The following is a 16,631-nucleotide window of genomic DNA, read 5'->3' as shown; positions in this document are numbered from 1 at the left end:
TATGCAAAGAATTTGCTGGTCTCTTTAATGGAAAACTGGGTTGTTATAAAGGGCCCCCAGTTGACTTCGAGTTGGACCCTGGAGTGGCCCCAATCCGACTCAAACCAAGGCGAGTGCCATTTGCACTGCAACCCAAGATCGAAGCAGAGCTGGAGAAATTGGTCAAGCAGGGAGTTCTCTCACCCGTGGACTCTGCTAAGTGGGAGACTCCAATCGTCACGCCCCTTAAAGCAAATGGGGAAGTCAGGATCTGTGCAGATTACAAATGTACTATCAATAAGGCACTCAGGGGAAACTCATACCCCATTCCAGTCGTATCACATCTGTTGGCTAAACTGGCTGGGGGCAAGGTGTTCGCCAAAATTGACCTGGCACAAGCTTACCAACAGCTGCCAGTAACCCCACAATCAGCGGAAGCACAGACTATTGTCACACATAAAGGGGCGTTCAGAGTTAACAGATTACAATTTGGAGTTTGTGTGGCCCCAGGGATTTTTCAAGGGCTCATGGAACACCTGTTAAGAGGTCTGCCGGGGGTCTTGCCATTTTTTGATGACGTTTTGATTGCTGGAAAAGACCCACAGGAACTGGTTGCGCGTGTTCGTGCAGTGTTGCTCAAGTTCAAGGAGGTGGGGTTGCAACTGAAAAAGGAAAAATGCAGTTTTGGGGTGCCAACTGTGGATTTCTTGGGGTTTAAAATTGATGCATCAGGCATCCACCCCACAGATGCTAAGATTAAGGCCATCATCGAGGCGCCACGACCACAGAACAAGACGGAGTTGCAGTCATTCCTGGGACTTATTAACTTTTATCATTCGTTCTTACCCCAGAAAGCTTCGGTAGCTGAACCATTACATAGACTGTTGCAGAAAAAGAATGTGTGGCGATGGGGGCAGGGGCAGCAGAAGGCTTTTGACTCCTTGCGAGGAATGCTGAGTAGCAGGAGTGTCCTTGCTCATTATGACGAGTCAAAGCCTCTGGTCCTGGCATGTGATGCCTCTCAATACGGCCTGGGGGCGGTGCTAAGTCATAGGGAACCGGATGGGTCGGAAAAGCCCATCTCTTTCTATTCCCGTACGTTGTCGCCCACGGAGCGCAACTATGCTCAAATTGACAAAGAGGTGCTTGCAATTGTGGCAGGAATCAAAAAGTTCCATGATTATGTGTACGGTCGCCATTTCTACATTGAAACGGACCACAAGCCACTGTTAGGGTTGTTCAACCCGAACAAACAAACGCCACAAATTCTCTCCCCCAGAATGTTACGTTGGTCTATATTCCTGAACGGGTTCCAGTACACCTTGACCCATGTGCCGGGGAAACGGTTGTGCCACGCGGATGCGCTGAGTCGATTGCCCCTTCCTGGCGGGAGCACTGAGGATCCTGCTCCAGTGGAGCACATAATGATGCTGGAAACACTTCCGGGGGCTCCTGTAACGGCTACTGATATAGCTGAGAAAACGAGGAAAGATGCTGTTCTCTCCCGTGTGCTCACTTGGGTGGGGAGGGGGTGGCCAGGTGGTCCGCATGAAGACAAATTCAGGCCTTATGCGACTAGGCAGCACGAGTTGTCCATGCATAAGGGTTGTCTCCTGTGGGGAGATAGGGTGATCATCCCAGCACCACTGAGAAACAGGGTTCTTGAGACGCTTCACATGGGACACCCGGGAATGGTCAGGATGAAGTCGCTAGCCCGATGTTATGTGTGGTGGCCTGGAATGGACCAGAACATAGAACAATGGGTACGAACATGCAAGGCATGCCAAGAGGTGCGGCCGGAAGTGGCCAGAGCACCAGTCCACTGGTGGGAGCAGTCCAGATCTCCCTGGAGCCGGCTGCACTTAGATTTTGCTGGGCCATTCCAAGGAAAGGTCTTTTTGGTTATCGTTGATGCATATCCCAAATGGTTAGAAGTGGCGATGGTCCCTAGCATGGCATCAGCTGCCGTCATCAAGGTGTTGAGGCAGCTGTTTGCAACCCACGGGTTACCTGAGACCATTGTATCAGATAATGGGGCAGCTTTTGTATCCCAAGAATTCAGGGCATTCTTGGCTGATAACTTCATAAGAGGGGTCACGTCCGCGCCCTTTCACCCATCCTCCAATGGGCAGGCTGAGCACATGGTAAGAACAGCCAAAGAATCCATTGCGCGCTTAATGGAGGGTAACTGGTCAGCTCGCATCGCGTGAATGTTATTTTTGCAGCATGCGACGCCGTGTACCGCAACGGGCAAGTCGCCAGCTGAGCTGCTCTTGGGTAGGAGACTGGTAACGGTGCTGGATTATGTCCACCCGGATAAAATGCCAAACCATAATTCAAGAGCAACCCCCCAGGCTGAGACTGACGCAACAAGGTATCTCGCCCCTGAAGATCTGGTCTGGGTGAGGAACTATTCACGAGGTTCGCGGTGGGTGGCTGGTGTGGTCACCCGGGCTAGTGGACCTGTGTCCTATTATGTGACCTTGGAAAATGGGCAAGTGTGGAAGAGACATATAGATCAGCTGAGGCGCCGGGCGCTCAGCAGGGAGGAGCCAGATAATTCATCCCTGGCTAACGACACAGAGCTGCAAGACCAGAGTGAAAATGGCACAGAGGTGCAATCACCAGGGGCTTTAACAAATGAACCAGGGTCTGCTAGTCCTCACGATGACGAGGTACAGATAGGGGACCCTGAGATGTCGGGGACTCCATCTGTTCCTGACGAAACCCCTAGAGCAGCCCCTCTACCACAGGTAACACCCAATTCAGAACCTGCAACACCTGTTGTCAGGAGATCAAGTAGAAGTTGTAGGCCCCCACAGTACCTGAGAGATTACGTCTGCTGTGCTCACTAGGGGGGAAGGGGTGTTGTGTATTGAGTCAAAGGATTTTATATCTGTATTATTATTGTCTGTATTTGCATTAGGGTAAAGTAACTGCCTTTTGGTTCCAGAGGGTACAGCTACTATTGGTTCATTTAAGCTGCTGTATTTGGATCCTCTGTCTTATTGGTTCCCTCCAAAAGGCAGGACTGTGATTGCCTGATATTGTTCCCTCCAAAATGTATCCTTTCTTGCTAGTTCCCTGTCCCTATAAATGTAGCTTCCCTCTCCCCAGTAGTCAGTCTTGTTGCTTTAATAAAGAAGTGTTACTAGAGAACTGTCTCCAGCATGTTATGTCAGGAGAGCTGAAATCACAAACCCCACGTCACAACAGGATAGTTGCAGAAAATGGTTACTGTTGCATTCTAGTGGAGCTCTGTATAAGCAGGCTGGCTGAACCCTTCAGTTCAGTTCTGTTCTGGCCTGTGAATAAACAAGAGCTGTTTGAAGAATCGCTGTGTCGTCTGATATGTTCACCAACAACTTAACACTAAGCATACTATATACAGAACACTACAACAAAAGGACGTGGGTGGCACTGTGGTCTAAACTACTGAGCCTCTTGGGCTTGCCGATCAGAAGGTCAGCGGTTCGAATCCCCGCGAGGGGGTGAGATCCCATTGTTCTTCCTCTGAGAGGGAGAACTGTGCAGCGCCCCTTCAGCGACGCGCCTGTCCTGCGAAGCCGGAGGAGGAACAGAAGGGACTCCTTCTGTTCCTTCTCCAGCTTCGCTGAAGGGGCACTGCACAGTTCTCCCTCTCTGCGCAGTGCCTCTCCTGCGAAGGAGAGGTGCTGCGCAGAGAGGGAGAACTGCGCGGCGCCCCTTCAGCGATGCGCCTGTCCTGCGAAGCCGGAGGAGGAACTTAAGGGACTCCTTCTGTTCCTTCTCCAGCTTTGCTGAAGAGGCGCTGTGCAGTTCTCCCTCTCAGAGAGGGAGAACTGTGCAGCGCCCCTTCAGCGACGCGCCTGTCCTGGCTTCTGCCTTAGCCATGCGCAGCCTCTTCAGGCAGGGGCAGCCTTCATCCGGCTGCCCTGAAGAGGCTTCGCGCGGTTATCCCAGAAGCCAGAACAGCCACACGATACCCCCAGAAGCCAGATCCCTCTTGCTGTTCTGGCTTCTGGGATTCAGAATATTTTTTTCTTGTTTTCCTCCTCCCAAAACTAGGTGTGCCTTATGGTCTGGTGCGTCTTATGGAGCGAAAAATACGGTAATGCCCTCCAAATGCTGTTGTGCTACACCTCCCATCATCCTTGTTCATTGGCCAAGCAATATTATTATTCCTTCAGTGGTTGGGTTAAATGAATGTGCTGGCTAAAGGAATGGATTTAACTCAAAGATCTTCAACTATTAGACTTGGAAGGGCATGATATTAAATCTGGTATGAGAAAGTGAAAATATGTAAAAACTTTTCAAACCATGTGATTAGAAAAAACCTACACAGAGTTTAAGAAAAACATAAAAAACTGATTAGAAAGGAAATCACCATTGTGGCTATCCCCAGTAGATGCGATAGCAAGGAATGAAATTATCATGGACCATCAGTGGATAACCTACAGAGATCTCTTAGATTTAAACAGGACAGGAGCGCAGATTGAAAAAAATGGGAAGAGATAAAGAATCAAGTGGTGGATTGACTTCAGATTCACCAACTTAATGAACTATTTAAGATGGACAAAAAATTGCGTTTGCTGACCAGAATTCCCAGTTTGAAATGGAACTTTTATGAACTAAAGAGAAAACATTGCCTAAAATGTACAGGCGGCTGCTAGAAAGGGAAAAGAAAGGCGAATTTGTGAAACCCAGTACAATTAATTGGGCAAGGGATGTGGGACAAAATAACTGAATTTGCATTCTGGGAGAAATTATGGGAAACAGACCTGAAATATACTGCATGTTATTTACTGAAGGAAAACCTCTTGAAAATGATCCACAGATGGTATTTAACGCCAAGCAGATTAGTGAAAATGTTTGGAGCTGGGAGTATAAAGAGGTAGAAGGGTCATATTACCACATGGGTTGGCCGTGCAAAGTTATTAAGGAATTCTGGGAAATGATGTACAACGAAACCAGAAGCCTTTTTTGGGGGGAATGGTAGCAACAGAAGGGCTCCCTCCCCCACTACAGCAGCTCGAATTTTGCTTGCACAAAAATGGAGAACAAACAATGTACCGACTAGAGATGACATTTCAAGATGCTGGAATATGAGGAGTTAGCATGTCTGACTAGTAAGATACGAGAACAAGATGGTCAAGAATATAAAAAGGACTGGAAAATGTTGAGTATTTTTTAAAAAAATCATTATATATATGCGAACAGATTGGCAGGCCTTGAATAAATTCAGCAGTGTAAGAGAAAGCAGGAGATAAAGAGTAAGAAGAGTAGATTTTGGCAACTTAGAATATGCAGAAGTGGAAAACAAAAGAAACCAGGGAAGGAGGGGAAGGGAAGTCTATATGTGGGGGTGGTTTTTTGTTTTGTTTTTTTGTTATCAGTCATTTGTAGTTTCTTTTTCTATTCCTTTTGCTTTTTTTACATGTTCCTTTTGAATAGTTTGTAAGGATGCAAATAAAATTATAATAAAAAAAGGTAAGGAATGAATAAGATGGGCACCTTTTATGAATCAAGCAGAAAGGGATTATCTATGAATTGCATTATTTGCTTTGAGTCTTTGGCCTTCAAATTCTGTATGTTTTGTATGTGCACATGACTATTGTGATTCTTTTGTTTGTCTCACAGCTTGTGGTTTTAATAAAGAATATTTTTAACACAAGCACCCAGATTCCCAAGCCTAAAAGGCAACGTCATTACAAAGACAGAAATGTGCCTTTGGATTTACATGCAGCTCTCCATTTCCACACATTCAAGGCATGAACGACCGTGCATGCATGAATAGAGGGCGGTTGGTATCATGTCGCTGTTGGAAACTGGCCCCCTCGGGAAAGGCTGGCTCCTCTTCCCAGGCTCTCGGGGCCTGTTGCCGGTGACCTACCCTGGCTGGCATCCGGACAGACCAGGGAGGTCTTGAATAAGCGACACCTCCCTTTTGACACTCCCTTCCCCCTTGCATAGTAGCCGGAGAAAGAAAACAGTCTGAAAAGTAGTTTATTTCATTGCTACTTTTATTCCTGACTGTACACTGTACAAAAGCATGACTTCTCACTCAGAATCCTCCGAGCAACTGACTCACTCCTCCTGGACACAAACAACAGGAAGGTTTCATGTTACACTGAGAACACAACTCTGAGAATAGCTTGGAACTTCCTGTCCCACGCTTAGACCCATCATGTGATGTAAACATCGAGCTTGTTCGCAGCTGCTGAGTACTCATATCATAACAGTCTCATCCTCTACTGCATAAAGCAGACCTTCAGGTCTGGAAGGACGAATGCTTTGGAAGTAAACACTTTGGAAAGAAGGGCAAGATATAAATCGAATGGATAAACAAGCAAGAATACAAAGGATACAAAGTAAAGTGAGCTATAAATTGGATAAGCTCCAGTAGGTTCCTTAACAAAACTCAGCTCCTAGTGCAAGTCCAACTTCACCAGCAGCTGGCTTGGTCCTGATCACAGAATGGAAGATGGCAGGATCCCCAAGAACGTGCTCTATGGGGAGCTGACTTCTGGCACCAGACCGCTCTGTGTTACAAAGATGTCTGCAAACATGACAAGAAGGTTGCCAATATCAATACCACCCTGTGGGAATCCCTTGCAGAATTATGTGTCCCTAATTCACTGCACAAAGCAGAAACAGGGAACCTCAGACAGAGGCATCTCTTTGGCACTCAGGACTCTTTCTGAGCCACATTTCTCCCATCATGCTCTTTGCTTGCCTGCATAGGGAAGTAACGTGAGTGTATTTGAAAAGTAGTCTGCTTATCTGAAGGTACAATTAACCTTTGTTCGTTTCCCCTCTTTTTGCCTTGACGTTGAACTATGAATGTAACAGTCATCCAGGCAGGTTACTTCATCTCCTCTTGCTAATGCTGAAGGACTGATCTGTGAGCTGGAGACTTTCAGTGTGCAGGAACATCTCTCTAGAGATCTGACGTGGGGTAAGTAGATATGTTGCCTGGAAGAGGGGCTTATCCTGGTTGCCTTCACCTATGCTTAGCCTACTCATGTTAGAAAATGTCATCAGTGATCTCTGATCACTGAGAAGTTCTGCTGTGGCTCTGTGATCAGAGGAACCTCTCTCTTTCTCCCCCCCCCCCTTTTGAGAGGACAATTAGGATAATGGGAGAGGTGAAATACCTCAGAAAAATAGCGGGAAATATAAATTGGAATGTATGGGTATGGAAGGGATGGAGAGGGGGTTGACTGGGATGGGGAATGGGTTAGATAAGTATCCTAAGACACAAGACCAGAAATTAAGAACTAGATTTAACTCTTGGATAATGAAATAAGGATTTCAACTTTAAATGTTAAAGGACTGGGGTAGAGTCTGAAAAGGAGGATAGAAACATTACTGAATAAAGATAAAGCAGATATAATATTTTTACATGAAACACATCATACAAAAGAGGGGGTTAATGAACTCAAACTGAGAGGTATGAATAATTATGAGAAAGCATATGGTACTTCAAAATCAAGAGGGGTAGCAACTATAATTTCAAAGAGATGTGGGTTTAGTATAGTAAAGATGAAGAAAGATCCTGAGGGAAGATACATTATAATCCAGGGAACAGTGGCAGTGGAAGAATACACTATGATTAATATTTAAGCTCCTAATGAAAATCAGGTGGAATTTTTTGATAAAGTGTTTAAGGAAATGGAGGACATTCAAAAAAGCTATGTGATTATAGCAGGGGATTTCAATATGGTATTAGATAAGTAAAATCCTACCCCAGAGGAAAGATGTAAGAACGCTACAGGATTAGCTAAAATTATGGGGAAAGGGTATGAAAGATGTTTGGAGAGTGATGGGGGGGGGGGACAAGAAAGGTTTTTCTTTCTTCTCACCAATGCATAAGATCTATTCAAGGATCGATTATATCTTTGTTTAAAAAAACTTAATACCTAAAATTAATGAATATGGAAATTGGAAGATAAACGTAGAAAGCAGAGATAGAGAGGTTATGGAACAACCAATTTCAGAAAAAGAAATAGAGGGAGTTATAGGTAAACTAAAAGGGGGGGAAAGCCCCAGGAGCAGATGGAATGGGAACAAAATATTATAAGGTATTTAAAAATATATTGGTTCCTAAATTAAAAATATTAAATAATTCAGTAATAGAGAGTGAGAGGATCCCTCTCTCATGGGAACAATCAATAATTATCTATATTCCAAAACCAGGAAAAGATATGAAGGACCCAGGATTGTATAGACTGATTTCCCTAATAAATTAAGATGCTAAAATATTGACCGCAAGAATGGCAAAAAGGATGAATAATTTTATGTATAAATATATATAAAAAAACCAATATGGCTTTGTAGCAAGAAGACAGATGTCTAGTTTAATAGGAAGAGTGCTGAATAAAATAGATATAATAAGAAATAAATTGAAAGCTGGTATAGTAGCACTGGGTATTTGTAAGGCATTTGACTGTGTAGAATAATCTGTGGTAAAATGATTACAGAAAGTTTAGGATTTGGAGAATGATTTAAGGGATTAATAAATCAATTATACTTGAGAAACAAGGCATATCTCGTAGTGAACAATGGTATAACGGAACAAATAACACTAGCTCAAGGTACAAGACAATTTTTGTATTTTATTTGTATTGATCATTGAAACTCTGGCCAATGTAATTTGAGAAGATAGAAATATAAAAGGAATAAGCAATAATGGAAAAGAGAAAATAAGTTTATTTGCAGATGACACCTTGCTAACAATAAAAAATCCGTTGGGAAATATACAGGTAATAGATGCACATTTGAAAAAAAAACCTGGGTTAAAGCTGACTGAAAGTCCAAAGGTAGCCTTGTTATCAATTTATGATGAGGTGGAAGGTTCACAGGCTATGAAGGACTTCCTCACAAATTTATTGGTATAAAGAGGTGTGGGATATATAGTAGCTGTTAATGATAAGTTAACATGCGCTATTAAGCTAAGACGGGGAATATGTAGGAGAAATGATTTTGAGGAGATATGGAAAGTATTTGTGGAATTTGTACTGTTAAAACAGAAAGGGGTCAAACCATTGCAAGAGGTGTAGAAATTTTGGGCGGTTGGATAATTACAATGGAATGGTCTCAGGTGCAGGGTGCACATTTTTTATTTATTTCTTATTATTACTTAAAAATAAGAAAAAATAAATAAAATAAAAAATAAATCAGTGATCTCTCCTCTAGAAGGAAGGCAGACTCAGAAAGGGCCAGTGGATAGTTAATGGTTTATTTATTTTAAAGCGTTTATTAATTTTCCAATAAAAACATCCAATTAACATTTCAAATCAAATCCAAAAAACTAAAAAACTAAAATAAAAAAAGTCCAATTGTTTTCCAAATTGTAATAATTTTTGTTTTGGCTTCCCACGGTCTGAATTCTGAAGCGCTTTCAACATCATAGTCCTGCCACTCATCATCCTCAATGTTTTTCATAATTCCATATCCAATCTTTATCCTCCACGTTTTGACTCTGGTTCTGAGATCCTCATTCACGTCAGAAAACGGATACTTTTTTTCCTATGGAGTGCAGATTTGTCCGTATACTGTACTCTTTCAGCTGTTTTTGTTTTTTCATCGCACCGCTTCATTTAATTGCATCCAATTTCAAAGTTCTGTCCAGCTCTTTGAGAATTGTTATTTCGGCAGCTCCCAAATTGTTGATCTTTCCCATCCAGGTGTTATCAAAGAAACAGAGATAAACCTCCTTCTGAAACCTCATTGTTGATTTATTCTTAAACAGACTGTTTGCAATGTAGCCATATATCAGACAGTTAACAATTGGCCTTTGGAATCCACCCAATCCCCCCTCTGGGCCCTAGAGGGGGGCTGCCAGACATCCATTTAGCCCTCTCTCTCGCTCATAATAAAAAAAAACATCTTTTTGCAAACAGTTGTATATATAATTTTGTTTCCAGTCTTTATGACCAACCATCAGTTAGCTCCTGTTTCTCTTAATCAGGGAAGTATTTCAGATATTCCATAAGTGTGTGGTGGGTAGAAGCCATTTTGTCCTTTGTTTGTTTGTTTTCGTCTTTAACAGGCATTTCAAATCTTAGAAGAAAAGCGGCTGCAAATAGGTCCCAATTATATATGAAAGTCCATCTGTACTCACTTTTTGAAGAGCAATTTAGGTTCTTAATGAGGCTTGGCATGCATTACAGATTGTTAATCTTACAGGAAGAAGAAGAAAAAAACCCATATGAAGCCCCTCCAGATTCCAAACATCATGATGAGGATCTCTTTGAAGTTTGATCTTTTGCACCAGAGACTGTACATGCTGAAGGTTTCCCCCCCAGCTTCGTCAGTTCAGAGCGTGTCTGTTTGTTTTCCAAATCTTTATATTTTCCCAAACAGATGTGTCTGGCTATGGGGTGGCATCGCAGGAGTGTCAGTCCGTCCCTTGCTCCGTGACCCAGTGCCCCTGCCGTCTGCCACATCGGCAATCTGGGGCAAACCGCGGGTCGCCGAGACCGTCCTCCCCTGCCATGGGGAGGCTGCCAGGGCTAATTACCCCCATATCAGCCCTGAATTATCGGAACGGCTGAGGTCCGATCGTGTGGGATCCGCCATTTTCCACCGCCGGAAACAGGAAGCTGATAGTAGCAGGAGTAGCAGGGGCAGGAAGTTCAGTGAACCCAGCAAAGTTTGTGGGCCTGAGCAGGTTTCCAATGATGCCTATGTACAGTGGCACAACCAAAGGGTATTGCATATGTGCATCATTCTAATCTCTCTAGTGGAACCAGTATCCAGAAAGAGCCTACCACCCCGCAATCCAGCAATTCAGAAATAAAAAGAAAGCAGAGGGTTGGGGAAAAGAGATGAGGACCATCCACAGAGAGGTGGTACCCTTTGATAGGAGGTGGGTATACTGCCCACCCCTACTGAGTAGGTGGCGTAGTCAAAGCATGCCAGGGACTTGTTCCACAGTGCTGACTTTCACCTAAAGAAAGGAGGCAGTGATTCTATTAGATTGCCATCAAATTGCCATTTGTGCTTAACTGCTTGTCAAATACCATCATTTGGTCTTGGCATAATCGGCACATAACGTTTCTTTATTACATACTTCCCCAAACAATTTCAACCATCTCCTTATGCAATTTAAGGTCTGGGATAACGGGAGCATGTCATCTGCTTATAGCAGCATATTATTTTAGCAAGTTGGTCAATGGTGTTATTTACATATACAGTGGTACCTTGGGTTACAAACACCTTGGGTTACAAACACTTCGGGTTACAGACGCCGCTAACCCGGAAGTAGTACCTCGGGTTAAGAACTTTACCTCAGTCCCCAGTTTTCTCCATAAAAAGTCTTCTTTTCTGTCAATGGCTAAGGTCGAGTCAATGAAGCTGAGCGATGAGAGAAGAAGGGAGGGAGGGAAGGAGAGCAGATGTATGCCATTTGGTTATTCATCCTGAGCCAAACACCATTCACAGAAATGACTCCTGAGTGAATGGATGGCAATTTGTTTGGTTCCCTTTATGTCTTCCTCCTCTCCCATCCTACCCTTCTGTTTCAATTCCATTAACCTACTAAGTGGGGCACAAACAGGTACAAAGCAAAAGTCGTTCTGGGGTGGTTGCAGCATGAGACAATGGAGTTGTGTGGGGAGTGAGGGGGGAAGCAGGTGTGTGCCCGTGATTGACACTGCAACCCTCATCTCTTTTTTTTTTTTAAATATTTATTAGGGTTTAGAATAGAAATAGATATAATAAACAATATAACATATGTCTTAACATAATTTCACATTTTCTTTGGACTTCCTCACATCTCCCACTCTCACTTTCATCGTTGTAACTTTTTGCCAGCAATTTATCATCTTATTTGCATTCTTATGTCCCATCTGTATATTTATAATCTTGTAATTCTCAAAAAAGTTTATATTTTCTCAATCTCACTTATTATCTTAAATCATCTAATTTAGTGGTGCTCAATTGTTTATGATCTAGCATCCTGCTTAACATTCACTCAAATTACAATATTTTTGTAAATAAATCTTGAATTTCTTCCAGTCCTCCTCCATCTTCTCAACCACTGCAACCCTCATCTCAGGCATATAATTTTTCTAGCCAAAGTGTCTGTCAATCTGATAGATCCTAATATACAAAAGATATAGAAGTGAGGCATACAAAACCCACAAAGGTCTCTATCACTATCCACATATTTTTATCTGAATGCAGAGCTACAAGAGAGTGTCAACAGTTCATGGGAAGGATTCAGAGAGCTGTGGATATAGGGTGGTATATAATTTCAATAAATAAATAAAAATTATAATTATAAATGTATTTATTCAGCTACTGCTATATTGCAGGCAAACGATGTCAAAGATGGAGGAGACCCAGTAAAGTATTGGTGTTCTTTGTAAAAAAATCATTTAAAAATCGTTTATACATCTCCAGTGTCAAAGACCAAGGTAAAGAGGTGTGTCTTAATTCACCAAAAGCCATATAATGATGGTGCAAGACTCACACCTGTCAGGAGGGAGTGCCACAGCTTTAGAGCAGTCCACGAGAATGCCATCTCCAAAGCCATTATCCATCAAGCTTTTGAAGGAGCTGGGAAAAACCAAGAGGACAAAGCATATTACAGTTGCTAAGCAACAGGCAGGTAAAATTAGTAAGTGGTCCACCAAGGTGCTCAGCGGTTTTCAGAGGATCAAAAAGGGGAATTATTTTGGGAGGAGGGACCACTTATGAGAACGGGGTGGTGAAAGGCAGCACAGTTTGTTTGTTTTTTGTTTACCTTGCACCCTAAGAACCTGGAACAGAGAATTATTAAACGTACAGCCGGAGGACATCTTCGCCACAGCACAATCTGTGGTAGGCCTCTTGTCACATATGCAAATTTTAAGCACACCCAAACATAAACTGCAACTTATATGGAATAATGTGCGTGTCTCCCTTCCCCAGGTTCGGCATCACAGTTACGCTGAGCAGTCACAGATCTGACCATTCGCAGAATGCAGGCCCTGCAGATTGGCGCCGTGGTTTGTGCTTTCATCAGCCTTCTGCTGCTCCTCATTGCCCTGGGCTCAGACTACTGGCTGGAAAATGAAGTGAGCTACACTGGCCTCTGGAGAACTTGTGTTAATATTGGATTAGTTGAAACTTGCGGTTCATTTGGGATGGATGTGAGAGGTAAGCTTTTTGTCTTCTGCTCAGAGTACTAGTGGTGTAGTATTCAACCGTAACTTGGGGGGGCAGCTGACAGTTCCCCAACTCCCTGAAAATTCAGTGTGACTAGGGATAAGACATTCACTCCATGCTTTTTTTTGGGGGGGGGGGAGGAATTAATGTTTTGATTCAAGTGCAGTGGGTTCAAGCACAAAATGGCTGTTGACATTTAATCTCCTTCTTCCTTTCTCTTCCTTCGTTCCTGAAAGATTTCGTCCATGCTACCCGAGCCTTCATGTTCTTTGGGATGATCGCTGGAGCCGTCTCTTGCATTGGTCTTTGTGGCACCTTTTTTAGCATGCAATTTGGCTCCATCTCCAAGGCCAAGACCGCAGCCATAGCCAGCATTGTTGCAGGTATTATGGGGGGTCATAAGCATCTGCTTCCAGTCAGTTCAAGCCCCTGAAGCCCCTGAACACAAAGCTGTAGACTGTGCCAAGCTGAAATGTCCAGCTTGAATCCAAATGTTCTTGCTTGAATCCAATGAAGTTATACTCTGAGCAGACCCGCTTAAATCAATGATGGAAGGACCTACCCAATAGTCCTCTGTCCACCTCCAGGGTTTTGTGAGTTGTGGAGCCACCTACCACATCTCCACTGGATATGTACCGGGGGTGTGGGGGAGCAGGATGATCAGGCCCAATTCCTGGCTGGTGCTTCAGTCAGGTTGAGCTCTGTGGGCGGTGAGACTGGTTCCAGATCCAATGGATGCTTGGCCAGCTCAGCTCTGCTTTCTCCTTGCCCTGGAAGCACATCCAATGGATATGTTGCAAGGGCAGAAGCAGGAGCTTCCTGCAGCCAATCAGAAGCAACGCTTTGGTTTCAGAACTTTTTGGAATTCAAACGTCTTCCGGAACGGATTCCTTTCGACTTCCAAGATACAACTGTGTAGTATAGTTCTACCACTACTACTACTACTAAGTTATATATTTATAGGCTTCCCATCTGACTGGGTTGCTACAGCCACTCTGGGGGGCTTCCAACAAATGACAACACAGTAAGACATCAAACATTATAAATAACTAAAATGTGAAGACAATTTTTTTAAAAAAATTACAAATAAAAAGTAGTTTAAAACAACAATGCTTAAATACATTCAGTTCCACTTGATCCTTTGTCTCTATCCCCATAGCCATCTGGCAACCAGGGCACATCTTTCAGCCACTGCATTTCACTAGCTGCAACTTCTGTGTCAGCCTGGAATATTTAATGTACAAGCAACTTTATATCTTAATGTATTTTTCTTCCTAGCTGGTTGTGTCCTGATTGCCATGGCCACCTTCACAGGGCGTGCGGGAACACAGCTCAGTTATGGATGGTCTTTTGGCTTGGGCTGGGCCTCCTTTCCTCTCTTCCTTATAACTGGTGAGTATGTGTCAAGTGGGAAATGCTGGAAATGTGCGTCTTTATATAAAGATTTGCCTTCGCATGGAGTTGGTAGCTGTTTATTTCACTACAGAACAGTCTGGGGCTGAGGTACACATTTAGCATCATCATGTGGTTGTGCCCCTGGCAGTGTGCCACTTTGGCTGCGGATGGAGGCTCATATATTGATCAATTTCCTGGTGTGACATGCTGTGCACATAATTCCACTATCAGCAAGAGAGGAAGAGGGTGGAATGTGAAAGAATTGCCTGGGTGTGCTTCTTTACTGCAAGCATGGATTACCTCCGGGTTTTTAGGCCTTGAAAAGCATTCAGAAATGTCTTTCTCCCTTCTTACCAAAACTCTGACGGAATCAGGTTTCCCCAGATTCAGCTCGAAGGGCAGGAAAAACATCTGAATTAAGCTTGATCTAAGTGTGTCAGTAGGATTTCTGGACTACGGAAATGCATTTGTGCCAAACTTCAGGAATTCACTAGCCTTATTCCTTACAAATGCTCCCAGAGGCTTTGGCTGAGTACAAATGATATTATATTCTAGAATGAATGGAGACAGACTATTTATTTCATTCACAGACAATCTGCATTTATATTTTGATCCCGAAAAGAATTTCTTGATAAATGGGTTTATAACTAACTAACTAACTAACTAACTAACTAACTAACTAAATCCTGCCCATCTGGCTGTGTTTCCCCAGCCACTCTGGGCAGCTTCCAACAAAATATTAAAAATACAATAAAACACAACATTAATAACTTCCCTAAACAGGGCTGCCTTCAGATATCTTCTAAAAGTCAGATAGTTGTTTATTTTCTTGACCTCTGATGGGAGCGCATTCCACAGGGCTGGTGCCACAACCTACAAGTAAAAAAAGCTCATTGCAGATGAGCATTGTCCCACAATGCATCTATCTGAATACTTATGAAAACAGATGGAGGCATGCCTGGCAAGAAGAGTCCCTTGCAGTAGCCTCAAAATGAACAATGTATTCTCTGGGAGAGAACTGGGCCTGTTAGAATGTCAGGGCTTTGAGGATCAGGGCATGATTCTCCTGATGAGAAAGGAAGGTCATGCTGGGATCAGTGATCTGGATATCTCAGATAGTGTTTTATTTTCCACTGGCTATGCCCTCACCAGCCCTTTTTCTCTCCTGATAGGTGGGCTGGCTTTCCGCGTGAATCCTGCTGCAACAGAATGAGGAAAAGAGTGTGCTACAATTTCAGATGAGCTATGTTGATGTCACAAACACAGTCTACAATGGAACAAGTTGGACCTGGAGGAAATGACTATACTTTCATGATGAAGATGACACATTATACAATAGCAATGGCGTTAAGGAATGGCAAATTCACAGCACATTGCAATCCGTTAACTGAATACTGAACCAGCCAATTTATAATAATAATAATAATAATAATAATAATAATAATAATAATAAATTTTATTTATATCCCGCCCTCCCCAGCTGCTTAGTGCCCTCCAAATGCTGTTGTGTTACAAATTAGGGCTGCCAAAACTTCTAAACCAAAGAAGAAGACATAAAAAAATCATGATAAATAAATAATGATAATAATACGGGGGACGGTGGGCTTTGTGAAACTGCTCAGCTGAGCAGTTAAAGTGCTGGGCTGGGGACTCTGTAAAACTGTTTAGCTGTGGGGAGCGCGGTTGCCGCTCCCTGCAGCTGAGCAGTTAAAGGAGTCCCCAGCCCAGCAATGGCTTGCCCACGAGCAGGGGGAGCACTGGGGCTGGCTCAGCTGGGGACTGGGAGCTCTCCTGTGCCCCAGCTGAACCACGCAAAAGAGCCCTGAAGCTCCTCCCGCTCTGAGGCATGTTGCTTGCGCTTGCAGGGCACAGCTGTTCATGCTCCTGGAAGGCAGTTCCCGAGCACATGTGTGCTTTGTCTAAAACCACAAACCCTGGACATTTTGGCAATAAAAAAGAAATCCCCCCGGATGGTGTTTTCACCCTTTATATACCAGATATGTCCTGGAAAAACTGGTTGTATGGCAACCCTAGTTATAACTCCCATCATCCTTGTCCGTTGTCCGTTGGCCATTGACCATGCAAGCTGGGGCTTAAAGGAGCTGGAATTCACCAACATC

The 16,631-nt window shown here is 43.5% G+C and overlaps 2 protein-coding genes across 4 annotated transcripts in view; both read left to right on the top strand.

The window, feature by feature from the left end:
* The window catches only part of LOC308484478 (protein NKG7-like), a 102,736-nt gene that overhangs the window by 26,141 nt on the left and 59,964 nt on the right, over positions 1–16,631 (top strand). The gene's annotated exons all lie outside the window — the stretch shown is intronic.
* Positions 6,209–15,916, top strand: LOC308482883 (lens fiber membrane intrinsic protein-like). 3 transcript variants are annotated; one of them, XM_081016365.1, is made up of 6 exons: positions 6,214–6,329; positions 6,811–6,916; positions 12,880–13,107; positions 13,353–13,499; positions 14,395–14,508; positions 15,684–15,916. In XM_081016365.1, exons 3-6 carry the CDS (start codon positions 12,930–12,932, stop codon positions 15,722–15,724), a joined length of 480 nt encoding a protein of 159 aa, XP_080872491.1. In that variant the 5' UTR covers positions 6,214–6,329; positions 6,811–6,916; positions 12,880–12,929; the 3' UTR covers positions 15,725–15,916. The 3 variants fall into 3 exon arrangements, with proteins under 3 accessions (XP_080872493.1, XP_080872491.1, XP_080872492.1); XM_081016367.1 differs by lacking the exon at positions 6,811–6,916 and having other exon boundaries at positions 6,209–6,711; XM_081016366.1 differs by lacking the exon at positions 6,214–6,329 and having other exon boundaries at positions 6,742–6,916.

The sequence above is a fragment of the Podarcis pityusensis genome (genome assembly GCF_964106645.2).
Source record: "Podarcis pityusensis genome assembly, chromosome: 8".
In the NCBI taxonomy this organism is placed as follows: domain Eukaryota; kingdom Metazoa; phylum Chordata; class Lepidosauria; order Squamata; family Lacertidae; genus Podarcis; species Podarcis pityusensis.
The sequence above is the reverse complement of the archived record's forward strand: the minus strand, read 5'-3'. Positions and strand labels throughout refer to the sequence as shown.

What these genes read in the sequence shown, in the direction of transcription:
- LOC308482883 (XM_081016367.1), top strand. Translation starts at nt 12,930, where the DNA reads ATGCAGGCCCTGCAGATTGGCGCCGTGGTTTGTGCTTTCATCAGCCTT. An exon ending in ATTTGGGATGGATGTGAGAG is followed by an intron (nt 13,108 to 13,352) that starts GTAAGCTTTTTG and finishes CGTTCCTGAAAG; the next exon opens with ATTTCGTCCATGCTACCCGA. An exon ending in CATAGCCAGCATTGTTGCAG is followed by an intron (nt 13,500 to 14,394) that starts GTATTATGGGGG and finishes TTTTCTTCCTAG; the next exon opens with CTGGTTGTGTCCTGATTGCC.